This window comes from Neophocaena asiaeorientalis, unplaced genomic scaffold, assembly GCF_003031525.2.
Source record: "Neophocaena asiaeorientalis asiaeorientalis breed wild unplaced genomic scaffold, Neophocaena_asiaeorientalis_V1.1 scaffold268, whole genome shotgun sequence".
In the NCBI taxonomy this organism is placed as follows: Eukaryota; Metazoa; Chordata; class Mammalia; order Artiodactyla; family Phocoenidae; genus Neophocaena; species Neophocaena asiaeorientalis.
In genome coordinates this window covers 4,730,623-4,747,838 of record NW_020173979.1, presented here as the reverse complement: position 1 = coordinate 4,747,838, position 17,216 = coordinate 4,730,623, and the positions used below count along the sequence as shown (strand labels likewise).

The 17,216-nt window shown below is 50.0% G+C and overlaps 1 protein-coding gene across 2 annotated transcripts in view; it reads left to right on the top strand.

Annotated features, from left to right (window-relative positions):
• The first annotated feature begins 3,456 nt into the window (after positions 1–3,456).
• Positions 3,457–17,216, top strand: part of KCNIP1 (potassium voltage-gated channel interacting protein 1) — a 350,368-nt gene continuing 336,608 nt past the window's right edge. For both annotated transcript variants that reach the window (XM_024753405.1, XM_024753404.1), the window contains exon 1: positions 3,457–3,728. In XM_024753405.1, coding sequence (XP_024609173.1) covers positions 3,641–3,728 — 88 coding nt within the window. In that variant the 5' untranslated portion in view covers positions 3,457–3,640. The remainder of the gene's footprint in view (positions 3,729–17,216) is intronic.

Below are 17,216 nucleotides of genomic sequence, written 5' to 3'. Positions count from 1 at the left end.
TGGTACAAGGAGGCTGATTAATTATAAGCCTGCTGATGGTTTAATTTCCCTGGAGCCACCTGAATACCGTGTGGCCTCTTCTGTTCTTGGTTTTCAGAATACCGTGTTTCTTGAGCAGAGAAGGATCCTCTCCTATACTCTCCTATCATGAATGTAATATAGACACAACCTGCCTTCCTTCGCTGGGAATTTTCTTGGCACACTAAACACCTTGCTCACATTCCTGGGGGGTTTGCTGTGTGATATTTTGGATGCTGTCGACCCTCTCTGGGCCTGAGTCATCTATTTAAGATTGAGGGTTCAGATACTTGATGCCTTGCTGTGTTCAGAGGAGGATCTGAAATGCTTAGTGTTTGGGTTAATACTAGGGGAGATTAAAACTTGGAGCCTGGCTCCATGATTTCCAGTGACCATGAAGCTTCACCTACACAGCATGAATTCTTTTAGGGGATGGGACAGGAGTGGTGGCACCAACAACAACAGTGGCAGTAGTAGGAGCAGCAGTAATGACCTTCGCCCCTGACAAAGTGGTTTACTATGCCAGAAGCTAAATTAATCACATTGGTTTCATTTAAATCTCCCCCAAACTTTAGGAGGGAAGAATTGTTCTTCCCATTTTACAGATGAAAAAACTGAGGCTCTTTGGCTTGCTCCAACGATTGCTAAATTGCAGACCTTAGGATCTCTGGTCTGTCGTTGGCTTTTGTACTTGCTGTTCCTCAGCCCTAACAGTTATTACCTCAGGGAGCTGTATGGCTGGTTTGGAATCTCTGCTTAAGTGTCATTTTAATAGAGAGAAGACTTCCTTGATGACCCTATAAAATAGGAGCTCCTGTCACTCTTATCCACTTAGCTTTCTTTTTCTTCAAAGCACAATCGATATATGCACATATTGGTTGACCGCGTCTGTCCTTCCACCACGTGAATGTGAACCTGACAAGCACAGGACTTTTTCTGTTTTGTCCATCACTGTATATTCAATGGCTGGAGCAGAGGTCATGGTAACAGTGTTTTCAACATATATGGGTGCAGAATGAACGAGTGATTAAATACCAGGTGCAAAGATCCATGGTCTTAACCATTATCTGTCTTGCTTGGAGGAGTTATGAGATACTTGTTTATAAGATTGGCCCGATTCTTCAAACAGTAGGTGCTGTTGTTTCGTTACCCTCGTGTGTTCAAATGTTGGGATTCCAGATTCCTGAGCTAGAGCCCAAATACGAATCCCCTCCGGACATCTCTCATCATTCCCAAATAGACGCTGCTGACAGCCTTCCAGAAGTACCTCCACCAGCAATGTTCCTGGCCAGGTTTCCAGCCAGAAGACCAAGTTCAGGGTCAGCTAACGTCACTAAAGTCACAGCCTTTGTGTTTTTGGCTTCTCAATTTTCAGTGTCCTTCCCTTGTGTGGGATGGAAGAGAGAAGCAACTGGGTGTAGCTGAGAATTCCATGTCCTACGAAGTGAATTCTCCATTCAGAGGGCAGTACTCTCCTTGGCAAAACGGTCAGGTGGGTACTACATGCTCTTTTAATCTTTCTCTAATCTTTCTCCTCCTCCCTGGTGCCCAGGTAGTGCTGCCCTTGGCCGGCTGCTTGCCTACCCGGTGATGTTTCACACCCCAGTTCTTTCCTCTTTCCTCTCCACCTCTACCTGCCCTGCGTCTCCATCCCACTAAGATTCTGCAAAGTGAGCAAAGTTCATTGGATAAACGATTCTTGACAAGGGCTTCACCGTTAGGTCCAGGAGGGCACCGACCATGTCTATCTAGTGTGCCTGGCTCAGCATTTTCTACTTCCGGGGCCCTCAGTGCTTCCTGCACCCAGGCTGCTCAGCCCTTCTCTACAGACTGTGAGCTCAGTAAGTACTGGATACATGAGCAAGTGTACAAAAGAACAAGTGCCATTAACATCCCCAGATACCATATGCATTTTAACCGGGACCTTCAATATCTTAAGACAAAGAGTGAATAACATGGCAGTTTCAAACCTTAAGACATCAAACGCAATGGGGTATTTTCCTCCAGGGCTCCTTTCTGTTGTATGTGTTGTGACTCATACCATGCCGGTGAGTCAGGGAGCGCAGGCCACTTGAGGGCTTGGAGAAAGGCTCTGTGCTAGTGGGCTGTCTCCAGGGTCTGTTCGTGGAATTGAAATTTGTTGGTGACCTGAGGGCTGAGGTTCGTTTCAAGATTCATTTCCACATGACTCGCTGAAGATGGGGAAGAAACTAGACACGAAGCATGAGTTCTGGCATATGTGGCATTTTATCAACAGGTGGTCTCCCTTCTCTGGCTCTTAACGCAATCTAGTGCTCTCAAACACCCCAGAGAAACAGATAATAGACAAGCCGATGGAGAGAAAGAGAAAGACATTCCCAGGGCATGGCTTAGTTCAATGCCAGGTGGATTTCATATCTGCTGTTCAAATGGAACCACGGTGCATTGGTGGGTGGTACCCATGGTGATGGCCCATGGGGACCCTTTAAAAATCACCAGGGCAAGTAAAGTGGGGATGTCATGGGGGAGGTTCACGGCCCTGTGTAGAGGGTGGGATGAGATGTCCCCCTGACGTTCCAGGCAACCCACATGGTCTATGCTACTGAACAGCAGCCAGACTTTTAATTAAGCAATAGTTGGGGTTCATATTTGCATACTACCATGGAGTTTTACTTCTAAGAGTATTGTATTGTAGTCAGATTGTTTGAATTTCAGTCATTCCCTTATGGCATCTCCGAGGAGTACTTTCTTCATCAAGAAAAGCCCTGATTGCACTCCTCTGCTATCCTGATGAGAGAGCACAGACTCTTAGCTGCTCTGTAGGGGTGGGAGCTGGAGTTGAACCGGTGTGTGTTGGGGTGGAGGGCGGGGCACCTGGAGCCGGGAAGCAGCAGAGCCATTGACTTTCCAAATCAACGGAGGCAGACAGCCTCTGCTGCTGGTGCCGGGGAGCTGCACAAGCCAGCTCCCCCAGGGCTCCCCACTCAGCCCAACTTCTCCGTGATGCAAAGCAGGCCGCTCAGAAGCTGCCTGCAAACTTTCCACTGAGCGCAAAGCAGTGGTCTCCTGCTCTGGAGGGAAGTCCTCCCAGATCCCAATCAAGGCACGGCCCAGAAAATTGATCTATTAGATTAACCAGGAAGGAAAGAGCGGGAGAGCGAACCGGGAGGCTGTGGAGTGGAGTGTTTTTGCGTAGCAGTCCCCTCCCTTCTGACTCGAGTATTAATTGCTACATTACCACTGCCATGTAAGAAAGACAGTCAGCAAAGCCTGGGAAAGCTCCAGCTTCTCCCTCCCGGCGCTGCTCAGCTTCACCCTCCTCCTCCGTCCCCTCAGAGCGCCCTGTGCCCTGGCAGTGCTGCCCCAGCCCCGACATCCTGAGATCCTCCTGTGGCGAGGACTTGGGTGGACGGCGGGAGGGGGTGGAGGGAGGGAGGAAGGAAGGGAGCAGATATCGTGCCCTGCAGGCTCTCTGGATGCAGAAGCCGGACTCACTGCAGAGGCAGCTGTGCTGTTCCCGTAGCTTCTGGGGTGCGTCCTTCTCTCAGGGTTCGTCCAGGCAGGCTCCAAGTTCCAGGGGCACGCAAGGTGGGTGCCTTTCCTTCTGGGTGCCGACAACAGAGCCTGCCTTCCCTCTGCCACCATGAGCGGCTGCTCCAAAAGATGCAAGCTTGGGTTCGTGAAATTTGCCCAGACCATCTTTAAGCTCATCACTGGGACCCTCAGCAAAGGTAGGGAGCCTGGCCTTGACCCTCGTTTTCTGTATTGGTGCGGTCTGGCTGGTCAGAGTGCCTTGGTGCGGTTAAGTGTGGCCATTCCCGTGCGCCTGGGTCTCAGAGGAAGCTGGGGAGAAATCGGGGGCTGGATTTCAGGATTGCTGACAACCTGGGTCCTGGCTCCGAGCAGGCGGGCACCAGGCCAGGGAGTTCAGCCGGCTGTAATTGCCTGGAACTTTGGAAATGGGTTTGGCGGTGTGTGGCTGATTGGTTACAGGGGCGCAGAGGGACAGAACCCTTCCCAGAGCACTAGAAAAAGCTTAGCATGACTAGAGTTTCAAGAAGTTATCCACGGAGTGTTGTGCCTTGTGATAAAAGAGAGATTTGATGCAGTGGGCCGTGAGTAATTCTGCAGAACAGAGAGGCTGGAGGGGGCGCCAGCAGGAGGTGGCTCGGGGCTGGAAGCCACCGTGCACTGGTGAATACAGGATCTATATCAGCTCTGGGTCTGATGTCAGGAGCGAAGAGCTTCCTCTCACGGGGTTCCAGGGTCTTGCGTTTCTGGGTCTTTGTTCATCGTTTCTTTGTTTTTTTTTGGACCCCTGTCTCTCTACATCTCCTACCTATGTCCATTCCCCAGGAGCAGGCGTGGCAGGGAATTTTCAGGTCTGACTGCCTGGGTAGCCCAGAAGGGATGGTTGTGGACCGGAACTAGGACTGCATGTGTGCATTTCAGCCCCAGGATGCAGAGGGGAGGCTAACTTCTCAGGGGCGTCCCTGCCTCTGGGGCCCCATGTTACACTCTGTACCAAGGAGTATGAGGGACTCAAAGACACTCTGGCAAACTTTCTGGAGATAAAATTTAAAGAGGGAGCATCGGCGTGATGTGGCTGCACTGGCTGAAAAAGTGTCTTTAAATATTCATACCCTTCGTTCATGAGGAAAGAGTCTTTGGGGGAGATGCACTGGAAGCGGCAGGCAGGGTATGTGGGGAAGGAGGGAGGCCCACATACTCTTGATCGGGGATTTTTTAAAATGACAATGAGAGAAGATAAAGACTGTGTATGGCCATCTCTAATGACCTGGTTCAGGTCCCTGGCTGCCCAGCAGGTCCAGCATGGTGAAATTGTAAGGTGGGTATGGGAGAAGGAATGGTGAGATTTGGCTTATCTCCTTTCTCTGGCCCTTTCATAGCTCCTGTTCTGTCCCCATTGCACTTCTGAAATAGGGCGCTGCCCCTCCAGGAAGCTCAGGTGGGTTGAATGCCCAATGCTAAGGGTCAGGCTGCCAGGCAGCATTATTAGGGGCTCCAAGTGGGACAGACTGAGGTGAGGCGGAGAGAGCAGAGGGCTTAGGGGATTGTGCAGCGTTCCCCCATTCAATCCTCTCATCAAGGATCCCGGGATCTCAGGGGGTGATGGGTGAGGGGCAGCATCCTATCCCAATCTCTGCTTCCCAGAAATGCAATGGAAAGAGCTTTGGCCTGAACTTAGGAAACCTAGGTCTCAACTCCAGCTTCGCTGTCTGTGCAAGTCACAGCCTCGCTGAGCCTCGGTTTCCTCATCTGTAAAATGAAGCTAACCTATCTACCTCCCAGCCCCGTTTCAAGGATCCAGGGAAGCTGAGACACAAGATCCCTTTATGGAGTGTGTTGCAGTGACCCCTCATGAAGGAGAGGTCAGGGACTGAGATGGGCATGGATCTGGAGAGGGTGACCCAGGCCATCCCCTCTGCCTGCCCAGGATCAAAATCTCTTTAGTGTAGCCGACTGCAGGCAGGTCTGTACACTCCAGGCAGCATCAGAGGGGAAGAGAGATCACAGAAGGACATAATGCCTCAAGAGTGGGTGAGTGTGAGTAGGTGAGGTCAGTCAGGGAGAGAGAGTGTATGCAAAAGTGTGTGTGGAAACGGTGGATGGCTATTTGAATAAATGAGGAGGATGATATTTTCGCCTGTATATTTGCCCACAACCATCCACTTGACATTTATTTACTGAACACCTGCTCTGCGCCACACTCATTAGACGCTGGACATATGGATGAATAGGACTCGAGCCCTCTGTCAAGAAACGTGCATTCCGGTGGGAGCACAGACCAAAGACACAGACCCCACGGGGACATCACTCTGAGTGCTGAGAAGGAGGGAGGCGTGGGTGGGGGCCAAAGGGCACAGAGAAAAATAGCCTGAGCAGGTGAAGAAGCTCCTCCAAAAGTGGCATCTAAACTGAGCCGAGCAGAAGGGCCAGGGCTGGGCAGTGGAAGGAGGTTGGTGCTCCAGAGGGAGCAGCATTGGAGCGTCAGCCTTTGCAGAGAAACCAGCCAGTGGGTCAGGACGGCCCCCTCTCTCTGTTCAGAATCCCGGAGACTAAGATCCGTGTGACACAGAAAGGGCTCCACAGGGACCGGTAGCGGGGACCGAGTGGCCTCCTGGACTCCTTCTGACCTGCTTCACCACTGAGTTTTCTCAGACTCGTGTGAGAGGCGACCCACGGCAGGCATCAGGGCACGATCCTGCCTCCTGGCTCCACAGAGAGCACCGAGAGTTTACACAGCCCTGGCTCTGTGTCAGGCACAGGCTGGGAAGCCAGTGTGCTGCCCAACCCAGGTGTTCAGTAAATATTTTTAAAATAAATGACCAAGAGAGCAGAGTCAAGCCTTGAGCAGGAGAGTGGAGAACAGTCTTTCTAACGTATAGACCGGCCCTAGGTGAATTTAGATTACGCCCTACATGGACACATGACATTTGCCTAACGATTCCTGGTTTCCATTGTGATTTCACTTATCCATTATTCATCACACTGAGTCCTAGATTTGCAATAATCCAACCTTTAGAAGAAGTATTTCTCTTTGCTCCTTTCAGGATTGAGGAATGTAAAGATTCTATAGGACCAGGTACCTCCTGCTGGTCCTGGGGGCAATGTATTGTTTCTTAACCTGCCTTGGGAATAACTGGGGAACAGGGAGGGCCCATGACCACCCCCTCTGTGTCCTGCCTGCTCCTGTCCTGGCCACCTCCCCCTGATGCCAGCAATCCCCCGTTCCGCTGGTCTCAGCTGTCAGTGGCCCAGATTTCTCATGGAGGTCCTTTTCAGAGATCAGGTCCTCCCCCTTGACTTTGACCTTTTCCTTCAAAGCTCTGATCACAATATGTGATCCGTGTCTCTTTTAGGAACATGTTTGCTTAAGGCCGTCTTCCCCACTTGACTTAAGCTCTGTGAGGGCCCGGCCCACGCTCATTTTACTCACCACTGTAGCCGGAGCTACGCCTCCAGTGCCCAGCCCAGAGTGAGTACTCCACCGATAGCATTAAATGAAGGAAGCAGTGCTACGTGGTACCCTGAGATGATGCTTGTAGTAGCCTGAGCTTCTAGGAAGCACCGTGCACACACCTGTCCCAGAGGTGCTCAGTCTATGGTCAGAGGGTGAGCCTCCAGCCAGACAAATCATTCAGAACCGTGCCTGAGCTTCTTAGGGTCTTGGGAAGGGCATTTAAACTGTCAGAAGAGGGGAGGTTGTGTGTGTTTTGGGGATGGAGGAGTGTCCTAGCACCCTCACTCCTGCCCCTTCAGCTCTACTTTAATTTGTTTCGCATACCGGACTTCTCTGAAATTTAACAAATGAGTTTAAAAAAGGTTTAAAAAAAAAAAGTTTGCAAATGAATTATGCAGTGGCAAAGGCAACTGGCTGCCAGACTAGGACATCTTGGGTTCTCTGCATACTGGCTGGGGAGCCTCGCGCCAGGTCCCTTACCTCTCTCTGGCCTCAGGTACCTAATCTATAAAATGGAATCGTAAATGGCCTCCTTACGGGACTTCATGAGATTGTGTATGTAAAGCTTCCTGTGCTAATAAGGACCTACAGTGTAGCACAGGGAACTCTCCTCCATACTCTGTGATGGCCCATATGGGAAAGGCATCTAAAAAGGAGTGGATATATGTATTTGTACAACTGATTCACTTTGTTGTACAGCGGAAAGTCACACAACATTGTAAGTCAACTATACTCCAATAAAAATTAAAAAAAAAAAAAAGATACCCGCATAATAAGTCCTGAGGCAAATGCTCCATGGGGCTGCTACAGTGATTAGCTGGTACTCTCGGGGCTGTGAGCATCTTAACGCAGAGACTTCTCACTCACTCCTTGTTCCTTGAGCCCCTGACACAGACTCTGAGAGCAGCTTCTCGTCTCTAGCACTTTTGCTGTTTCCCCTCTTCTGAACTTGCTTTCCTACGGCCCCACCCAGTGCAGAGACTGACACGCAAGCCACTTCCCACACCTGATTCCCTGATTAGGAGTTAGGAGTGTGACTCCCAGAGCCAGGCCCTCCCCTGCTCTAAAGAAGAACTTACCAGAAGCTCAGCTCCTGCCTTGGATGCCCAGTTACACCGGGCTCTGAGGAACGTGCCTCTTCCTGGGCAGCTAGCTCCCCAGCCCTGGCAGAGACCCCGGGGCTGGCGGCGGGAGCCAGAAGTTGTGCAGGCTCCACTCTGGCTGGGGAGGTTTAAGCCCATTTCCTTTTGCATTTTGGGGACCCATCCATTACCCCAGGCACAGATGGCAAAGCCAACGCAGAGCAGGAGGGAGAAATCCAATCCAGGAGAGCTGCTAGTTGTCATGGCCACCCGCGTAGCTGCGGGGTCGGAAGGCGGGGTCGGCAGGGGGGCGGTGCTGACCGTGTAAGATTTGTCTCAAGAACCTTGCGCTGGAGCCCCAGCTCTCCCTCCCTCCCGGCCCAGGTCGGTTCTCTGTGTGCTAGGCAAGACCTCAGCTTCAGACCCATCGGAGACAAGCCGTTCCTCTTGCCTCCCCCCTACTGCTGTTCAGGAGCCTGAAGAAAATGACCTTGAATGTGGGGAGGGCTCTGCCCTCAGGCAGGCTGGGCTGGAGTCCCAGCCCTGTGGTCCACCAGCTGTGTGAGCTCGGGTGAGTTGCACAACCTCCCAAAACCAAGGTTCTTCCCTGATCATTGGCGATAATAGCAATATCAACCACGCAAGGCTGTTTTCTAATTTAACAAGGATAATACAAGTCACAGGCTGGCAGCAAGAGGGGACCCTGCACTTGCAGGGAGCTGAGCTCCTTAAACGGCATGCCCTAGGCACCTCTCTTGCCTTGCCCCATCCTGACCCTGGAAGCAGGCATTGCAATCTCCATTTTAACTGTTTTAAGGAAACGGACCTTTCGCTTAGCCAGGTCGCCCAGCTGGCAATGAGTGGCAGGGCTGGAGAAGAACCTGAGTTCTACTGGGGTCAAGACCAAGTGCTTGCCTCTCCACGGGGCTGGAGAGGATGCCCCTGCGGGCTTTGCTCCCCACCTTGTCACCGGCAGAGTGCCACCAGCTCCCCACTAATTTTGTAGGTGGGTTTGTCAGAAATGGTTGTACCTGCTGGGGTGCTTCAGGGCCGCCACCTATCTTGCAAGGGGTTGGGACAAATTCCGTTATGTGGCATGACCTGGGTTAAGGAATAAGCTTGATGGGGACAGGGAACACCCCACAGGCCAAGGTCAGCAAGACAGACCCATGCGTGCTCTCCTGGCGGCACTATCACCTCTGGGACAGGTGCGCTGGGGCCCAGACACCTGCTGTCTCAAGCTCCTCGCCCATGTGGGACCCTCCCTCACTGCTCTGCATCCTTACAGGGCAAGTGTGAGAAGTTGTCTTGCCAGTGGAGAAATACACAAGTTTCAGGGCACCAGGCAGTCTGGAATTACTAGAATTGTCTAAAAAAAGCAATGACCTTGACTCTGGGGATCTTGAAACCTGTGAGTTGTGACAGTACCCTCTGCCAGAAGGAGGGCACCTCCTGCCTCCTGAGAAGCTCAGCTTGTGTGCACTTCCCTTCTCTGGGGAGGTTAGAGTCCCCACCAACCCGGGTCCCAGCTGGCTTGCTCTCCTGGCCACTCAGGCGAGCACCGGGCTCATGTTAGCTCAGCCCCCTCCCTGGTTGCAACTGGGAACCTCTGAGTGCTTGTGCCTTGTCATAGGCAGAAAGTTCCAATATTCTGGTCCATTCCTGCCTCTCCAGTCCCAAGCCAGAACCTGCCAGGGTGGGCAGTGTGCTCGCTTTGGCTCTCCCATGTCCGGTAGCCCTCATCCCAGCCTACAGGTCTCTTGTCCTTGCCCCTCTGTAGCAGACCCATCACCCCCTGATTCATTTTGCTGACCAGGAGCTCTCTGGGGTCCCTGTAGTCCCATAGCAGAAGAGAGAGAGGAAGGTGGGACCTCCGCCACCTGCTAAGGCTGTCCCTCTCTGGGGCCACTGGTCCTTTCTTCCAAATGACACCAATACCAGGCAGGAATAATTTGTTCAGCTGCTTATCCCAGCCCTGCTGCACAGACATCCTATTAACTCTAGGACCACGGGGGACCGGCTGGTTTGTTCCAAATTAAAAGTAGCTGGAAATGGGCCCCTCTGGCAGGCGGGAGGGCTGTAGTACAAAGACGCAGGGTGGAGTGGATCAAATCAGGTCTTAATCAGCCTTTGGAGGCCCAGAGGTCCCTGGCCCTGCCAGTGTGACCCTCACCTTCCCCATTCTTCTTAGGATTCCAGAATCTTCCAGGCCACAGAATCTTCCCCAGACCACCTCTCTCATCGGACCACAAGTCCCAAGTCCCCGACAGCTGTTAATTCATGAGAGCGGACGTGGTCATGTGAGGCAGCCATGGATGGCAGGAAGATGCAGGGCAAGCAAGGGCACAGCTCTGGAGCCAGACAGTCCTGGGTTCAAATCCTGCCACTTTCTGGCAGGATAGCCAGGGACAAGCCATGTCCCACCTTGAGTCTGTGTCCTCCCCTGGGAAATGGGGCCAGTAATTCCCTCCTCATGGGGCTACGAGGAGATGGTGCACGTGGCATACCCAGCACCCAGCACATAACTGCTGCCCAGGAGAAGTCAGCTTCCCACCCTTCTCTTCTTTTCATGCAATTAAACCTCGGACCCATAGCCAACAGAAAGGAGGCAGAGCCGAAAGAAACAAGGCTATGAGTCAAGTCTTCTTCCGGCTCTTCTCTAGATGTACGGCTCCTCCAACGTTGCCCCCTCCACGCCCAGTCACTCTCAATTACATCTTCCGTAATCGGGAACTCGTCAACAGCTGAAATTATCCTTTTCATTTAGTGGTTTTCGTTTTTATTGGCCATCCCCTCGCCCCTGTGAGAACTTGAGTGCTCACTGCATGGGGCTTGTTGGTGATGCCTTGAGCACCAGATGCATGTTGAATAAATGATGACTAATCACTTTTCCTGCCCAGCAACATCAGGCTCTGAGACTGGAGTCCCTTTTTGAGGCCTGGGCTTTGTCAGGCGGATTCAGAGGCCTCCACGCCCCATCTCCCTGTTCTGAGTTTCTGTGCAGGAGTTTGACAGAAGCCACCAGCCACAGTGACCTTGATGAGATGAGAGGTCAGTGCAAGCAAGACCAGGGGCCTGGCCATTCTTCCACCCCAGTTCTCCGGTGCTCTGTGGGATGGCCCTCGCTGCCCGTCCACTACAGCTGGCCAGATGCGCAGAGGGGAGGTCGGCTTACCCCTCAGTGTCCATCTGCTCCCCAGCTGGAAGGGCAGGAGGGAGGACCCAGGCACTGAGGGCCCCACAGGAGGGTAGGGAGTTGTGCAGAAGCAGCAGAGATGAGAAACTTGTACAGGCACCCCAGGCCATCTGGATGCAGTAGAAGCCAGGACCCCAGGAAGAGACATGAGGGAGAAGGTTTACCACTGCCAGTGATTCCAATCCCTGCACTCCTGAGTCTGGAGGTGGAAGGAAGCCTTCCTCCTGTTGGGATGACAGCAGGAGGACCATGAACTTAAAGCAAACCATGGTCCTCTCTTCTTGAAGCCATTGTGTTCCTTCTTGTGGTCTTAGAACTACAAAGAGCAGCAGACTGGGAGCTGGGTCTTCAATTCCAGATCCTTCCCTTCTCTGGGCCTCCATTTCTTCATCCCTAAAATGAGGGAGTTTCTGGCTTCAAGCGTCCCTTCCAGTTTTGGAATTTTAAGATTTTATAGCGATCATTGCAACACTATGCGTGGCACCTGCTCTGGGCCCGACCTTGCTCTAAGCACCGCACACACAATTTTATTTAATACACACAAGAACCCTAGAAGGTGGAGAGCTCTTGTTAACCCAATTTATAGATGAAACGTTCTGAGCTTCAGGACGGGAAAGGCCTGGCTCTGGGTCACACAGCCAGCTTGGGACAGAGCCAGAATTGGAAGTCAGGCTGTCTGTCTCCAAGTTCCAGTTCTACTTCCTATATGACGCTCCCTTCATTTCTAAAACTCAGATCCAGCATAGGAAAGTAATAAAGACAAAACTGGTTCTTCCGCAGCTTGACCAAGAGGCGACACATGCTCTTATTTGAGAAATCAAGGTTTCAAGGCCTCTATTCTGACTGAAGCAGCACAGCTTGGAGGATTCTGCTGAGACCTGTGCCCCCCAGATTACACCCCAGACCGTCATCCACATACACCCCTTCTCCAGTCAAACCACAAAAAAATATGGGAGAACTAGCCTGACAGCTGAGACTGCACAGAGGGGAAAGAAATGAAATACCACCCAGCAAGCATTGCCATTGTAATTCCAGTCTAGCCAATTTTCACTTTTTGCTGGCATGAGCTGGTTTAGAAGCAGAGGCAGGTAATTGGGCAGAAATCAGGGAGGGAGATGTGATTCTGAGGCTTGTGTCTGAGAGGCTGGGGTTAGCCTACCCCAATTTTCTTTCTGTAATCTTTTGATTAACCCTGAGCCAGTTTGGGTGTCATTTTTCAAACCATCTGTGCTTGACAAGCAGAGCCAAGCCCAGGCTTGCAGCTTGCTATCCGTAAACATCAGCTGGGAACCCGCTGTGCCTTGGAGCCTGGGATACTCCTAAACCACCAGGCATATTGGACTGCAGTCCATCCAGCCCTGGCCTTGTGAGTTACCTACTTTTGTTATTCCCATCCTGGAGCTGGGAGAGGTTGAATAACTTGCCCAAGGTCACAAAGCCAGAGCTGTGACTCTGAAGATCCCATTCAGTACCAAAGAAACACTCTGTGTCAAATCCCTCAGCATCATCACCCCTGGGATGGACTGAATTGTGTCCCCCCCCAGATTCATCAGTTGAAGTGCTAACTTCAATGTAACTGTATTTGGAGGTAAGATTTTTAAAAGGAAATTAAGGTTCAATGAGGTCATAAGGGTGGAGGCCTGATCCAATAGGACCGATGTCCTTATAAGAAGAGGGAGAGACACACACGTAGAGAAAAGGCCATGTGAGGGCACAGCAAGAAGGACAGAGTGGCCATCTACAAGCAGAGGAGAGAGGCCTCACCAGAAGCCAGCACCTTGATCTTGGACTTCCAGCCTCCAGAACCATGAAAAAAATAAATTTCTGTTGTTGAAGTTGCCCAGTCTGTGTATTTTGTTAAGACAGCCCTAGGGAAGTAATGCACCCGAGACAATTCTTTGCATAGCATCCTTTCGCATATCTTTCTATTGTCATAAATATACATAGCATAAAATTGACCTTTTTAACCATTTTGAGGTATACAATTCAGTGGCATTGATTACACGTCACATTGATGTGCCACCCTCATCACCACCATCCACCTACAGAACTATTCTTCTTCCCAAACTGAAATTCTGTCCCCATTAAACAATAATCCCCCGTTCCCTCCACCCTCACCCCCCCAGCCCCCATGCACCATTCTACTTTCTGTCTCTATGAACTTGACTATTGTAGGTACCTCATACAAGCAGGATCCACACCATATTTGCTCTTTTGTGTCTGACTTATTTCGCTTAGCATAATGTTTTCAAGGTTTATCCATGTTGTAGCATGTGTCAGAATTTCATTCCTTTCTAAGGCTGAATAATGCTCCAGAGTAGGGATATACCATCATTTTTTTTTAAATCCATCCAACCGTTGCTATTCATCCACTCCCATATTTTTAAAAGACATAATCCCCTTGCTCACAACTCTGTCTCCAGTAGTTTCTTGCCACATTCAGAGTCAAAGGCAGACTTTCGTCTCTGGTCTGCAGCCTTTGCGTGATCTGTCCCTGCATTTCTGGCCTCCTGTTCTGGCGGCATTCTCCTCCAGGAGTGCACCCCAGCCACCAGGCCATGTTGTTTTTGCTGGAACCCCAGCTCCTCCAGCCTCTGGGTCCTGACGGTTACTGTCTCTCCGTCTGGACACCCTCTGCCAGCTCTCCTCTGGCTCTCTCCCGCACTTCATTCAGATCCCCTCCTGTCTACAGTCGCCCCCGCTGTGCACAGAGGCATTTCCTCCCACCTAATGCTGCCTCATTTTCCCGCATAGCCCTCCTGCAATTACATCACACATTTACTCATTTGTTTCTGGTCTGGCTTGTGCCCTGAGAGTCCAGCTTCACAAGGGCAGGGACTGTCCTGGCCGTTGCTGCTTCCCCAGCACCTGGCACAGGGCCCAGCACATAGTAAGTCCTCAGAGGAAGCTGAGAGGTCCACCAGGCAGACGAGAAGCCCAGGAGGAGACCACCTGGTGGGTGGCAAAGCTGGCCCTTGAACCTGGGCCTCTGAATCCACTTTCCTTTCCTGAAAGTCTCTGCACTGCGTGCCCATTAAAGGCCCCGGTTCTGTATTCTGCCTTCCCAAGTCCGTCTTTCCAACCACACTTACCCCCTTAGCAAGGTGTCAATGATCCGGACTCAATGGAGGGATGAATGGAGAAAGGAAGAAAGGGAGGGAGGGAGGATAGATCATAAGTCCTTCGATTTGAATGTCTTCCTGTGCCCTCTACTCAACCGTCGTAAAAGCAAAGCAGACCTCTCTCTCCTGACTTCACTCTTTCTCTGTATGTGTCCCCAGTTTGCACCTTCTGTTATCTTTGCTCGCTGAGTTCTGTTGATTATTTCTCCCTGGTGTTTCTCTTGTCTGTCACTCTTTCCATTCTCAGCGCTGTCCCCAAAGTCCAAACTCTCATCACGTCTCACTGCTTTGCGGCAGCAAGAGAAATGCAGCAGACCGCATTTCTTTCCGCTTCTCCCCTCCTGTCTCCTCCACACCAGGGCCGAACAAAGAGATAATCCATGCGACCCTCTGACCAGAGAGCCCTACTTCTAGAAGTCTGTTCTAAGCAGATCATCAGAGATGTACACCAAGACTTTTATTCAGCAGGGTTCATCATGGTACTACATTATAATAGTGAAAAATTGAAGACAATCTCAACTTCAGTCAAAAAACAGTTGGTTAACTGAATTTTGGTTCATCCATCTGATGCAGTAATACTAAACCTTTGAAAAATTGTTTTGAGGACTACTTAATAGCAAGCAGAAATGCTATTGACATAATATTAGGTGAAAAATCAGGATACAAAACTATAAGTACAATGAGATTCCAATCTGTGAATAGATAGGTGGGCAGAAAAAGTAAAACAGAAAAGAAATCAACTGAAATATCCTGGGTTTTAGTTAAGATCAATGGTTATTTTTTAAAGTTCTTCTGATAGAAGAAGTGTATTGTCCGCCTTGCCTTCAATAAGCATGTATATTTAATCAGACCGTAAAAATACCATTCCCTGAATACACATGTTTAATTTTTTAATTCTCCCCAATACCTTATAAAATGTGTGCTTTCACTGCACTGTATCACTGCCTGTCCTCACCATGTTAGAGCACACCTAAAACTTCCAGACCTGGAAATGTCACAGCCGGCATCTCATGGTCTCAGCCTGCTTCCAGCTCGTGTCTCCCCAACTACAAACACATTCTCCAGCCAAACTCATCCCCATGTGGTTTCCAAAGCAGACTTGTGTTTTATGTCCCTGAACCTAGTCTCAAATGATTCAGAAAACCAAATGCACACACACACACACACACACACACAGAAGGAGTACAAATATGGCAAAATATTGATAATAATTTGTGAACCAAGGTGAAGGGTATGCGTCTCCTATATACTAATTTTGCAACTCTTCTATAGTTGGATATTTTTAGAATTAAAGTTGGGGGAAATAAAGGAGTAGTATAATCTGGCATTTAAAGGCATTGGCTCTGCTATGAAATGACCTTAGTTTAAATCCCAGCTCTACCACCTATTAGTTGGGTGACAATGACCTCAGGCAAGTTACGTACTTCCTAGGTCTCAATTTCTTCATCAGTGAAACGGGGATAATGGAAACCATCATGTATTTATTTCCCACCATTGCCTGGAGAATGGAATACATGAGTGTAAAGGGCTTGGTGAAGAGTCTGGCCACCCTTGTTCGTTGTGAACGACTAGTGTCAGTGTTCAATATGAGAGATCAGATTCTTAACCATGAAGTTATCCATGATGCTCTCTACCTTCCTAAACAACTCAACCCTGGATAACTAAGTAAAGTGCTGTTGTTTGGGAATCTTTTGCTTATGGGATTCTGTTTCTGCCACTGGCACAGAGCAGGGAGAATGCAGTGCCGTTTCCCGCCAGCATCCACATCTCCAGGCCCTGGCACAGTGCCTGGCACAGAGGAGGCAGCCAGTAAGTGCAAAAACCTCAAAATGAGGAGCTTGAAGGGTTCAAGTTGCGCTTTAAAGAAAGTTCATCTCATCAGACACAAGCTTGTAACCTTGCTGATGCAGCCACTCTATTCCCATGGGTGAGGCATCACCTTGATAAATTAGCTGTGGATATAAGCACCCTGCAGTTGGCATGGAAATGCAATTTAATTTCCAATTAAGCCTGATTTCTGGGCCGAGGGATTGGCCTGCCTCACACTGAGAGAATTATTCCAGCCAGACCTATTGTTGTCAATGTTGGTGGTTCTCCCATGAAGGGGACTATCATGGAAACTGGTCCTTTGGCCCTTGGATGGTTCAACCAGGTTCTGCTTTTCCTCCAGAACTGAGTTTATAACAAGTAGATTCAAGAAAGTTCAAAGCAAAGACAGTCTCTCTGTGGCAGAAATTCTTAAGACAGAACACAGCTAGAAACAGATTGAAAGGGAGAGAGATGCAAGATGGTCCTCAATGATGCTCACGAGAAAGAGAAGTGAGAAATTGTGCATGAGAAAAGAGGGGTGCTGGGAAGTTCTCTGAGCTCAAACAGAGAAGAATCTGTATAATCAGAGGAAGGAGATACGTTTGCTCAAATGGAGAGTGAACATTTGCGGAGCATCTTTTATACACCGGACACAGTGCTGAGCGCTTCACATTCAGTATTGCACTGAGTCATCACAAGCACCCTATAAAACAAAAGATGCTATGCTCATTTTCCAGTTGAGGAAACGGAGTCTCAGGGAGATTGAATAAACTGCCCAGGGTCATAGACAAGCCAGATTCGAACTTTCATTCTTCTGAGCTTTCCTCCCTGCAGGCTCCCTCTCTAAACACAAATGAAACATGTCGTTTAGAACCAGAAGAATAAGGTTACACTAAGCTGAAACTTACCTCCCGCAAAATTTAAGGATAAGAAAAAGGCTTTGAAAACATGTTCTGAGAGAGAGAGTAAAAACAACTGACTCAGTAAAAATAACCGAGTTTGCTTGGGGCACGTGATCTGATGGA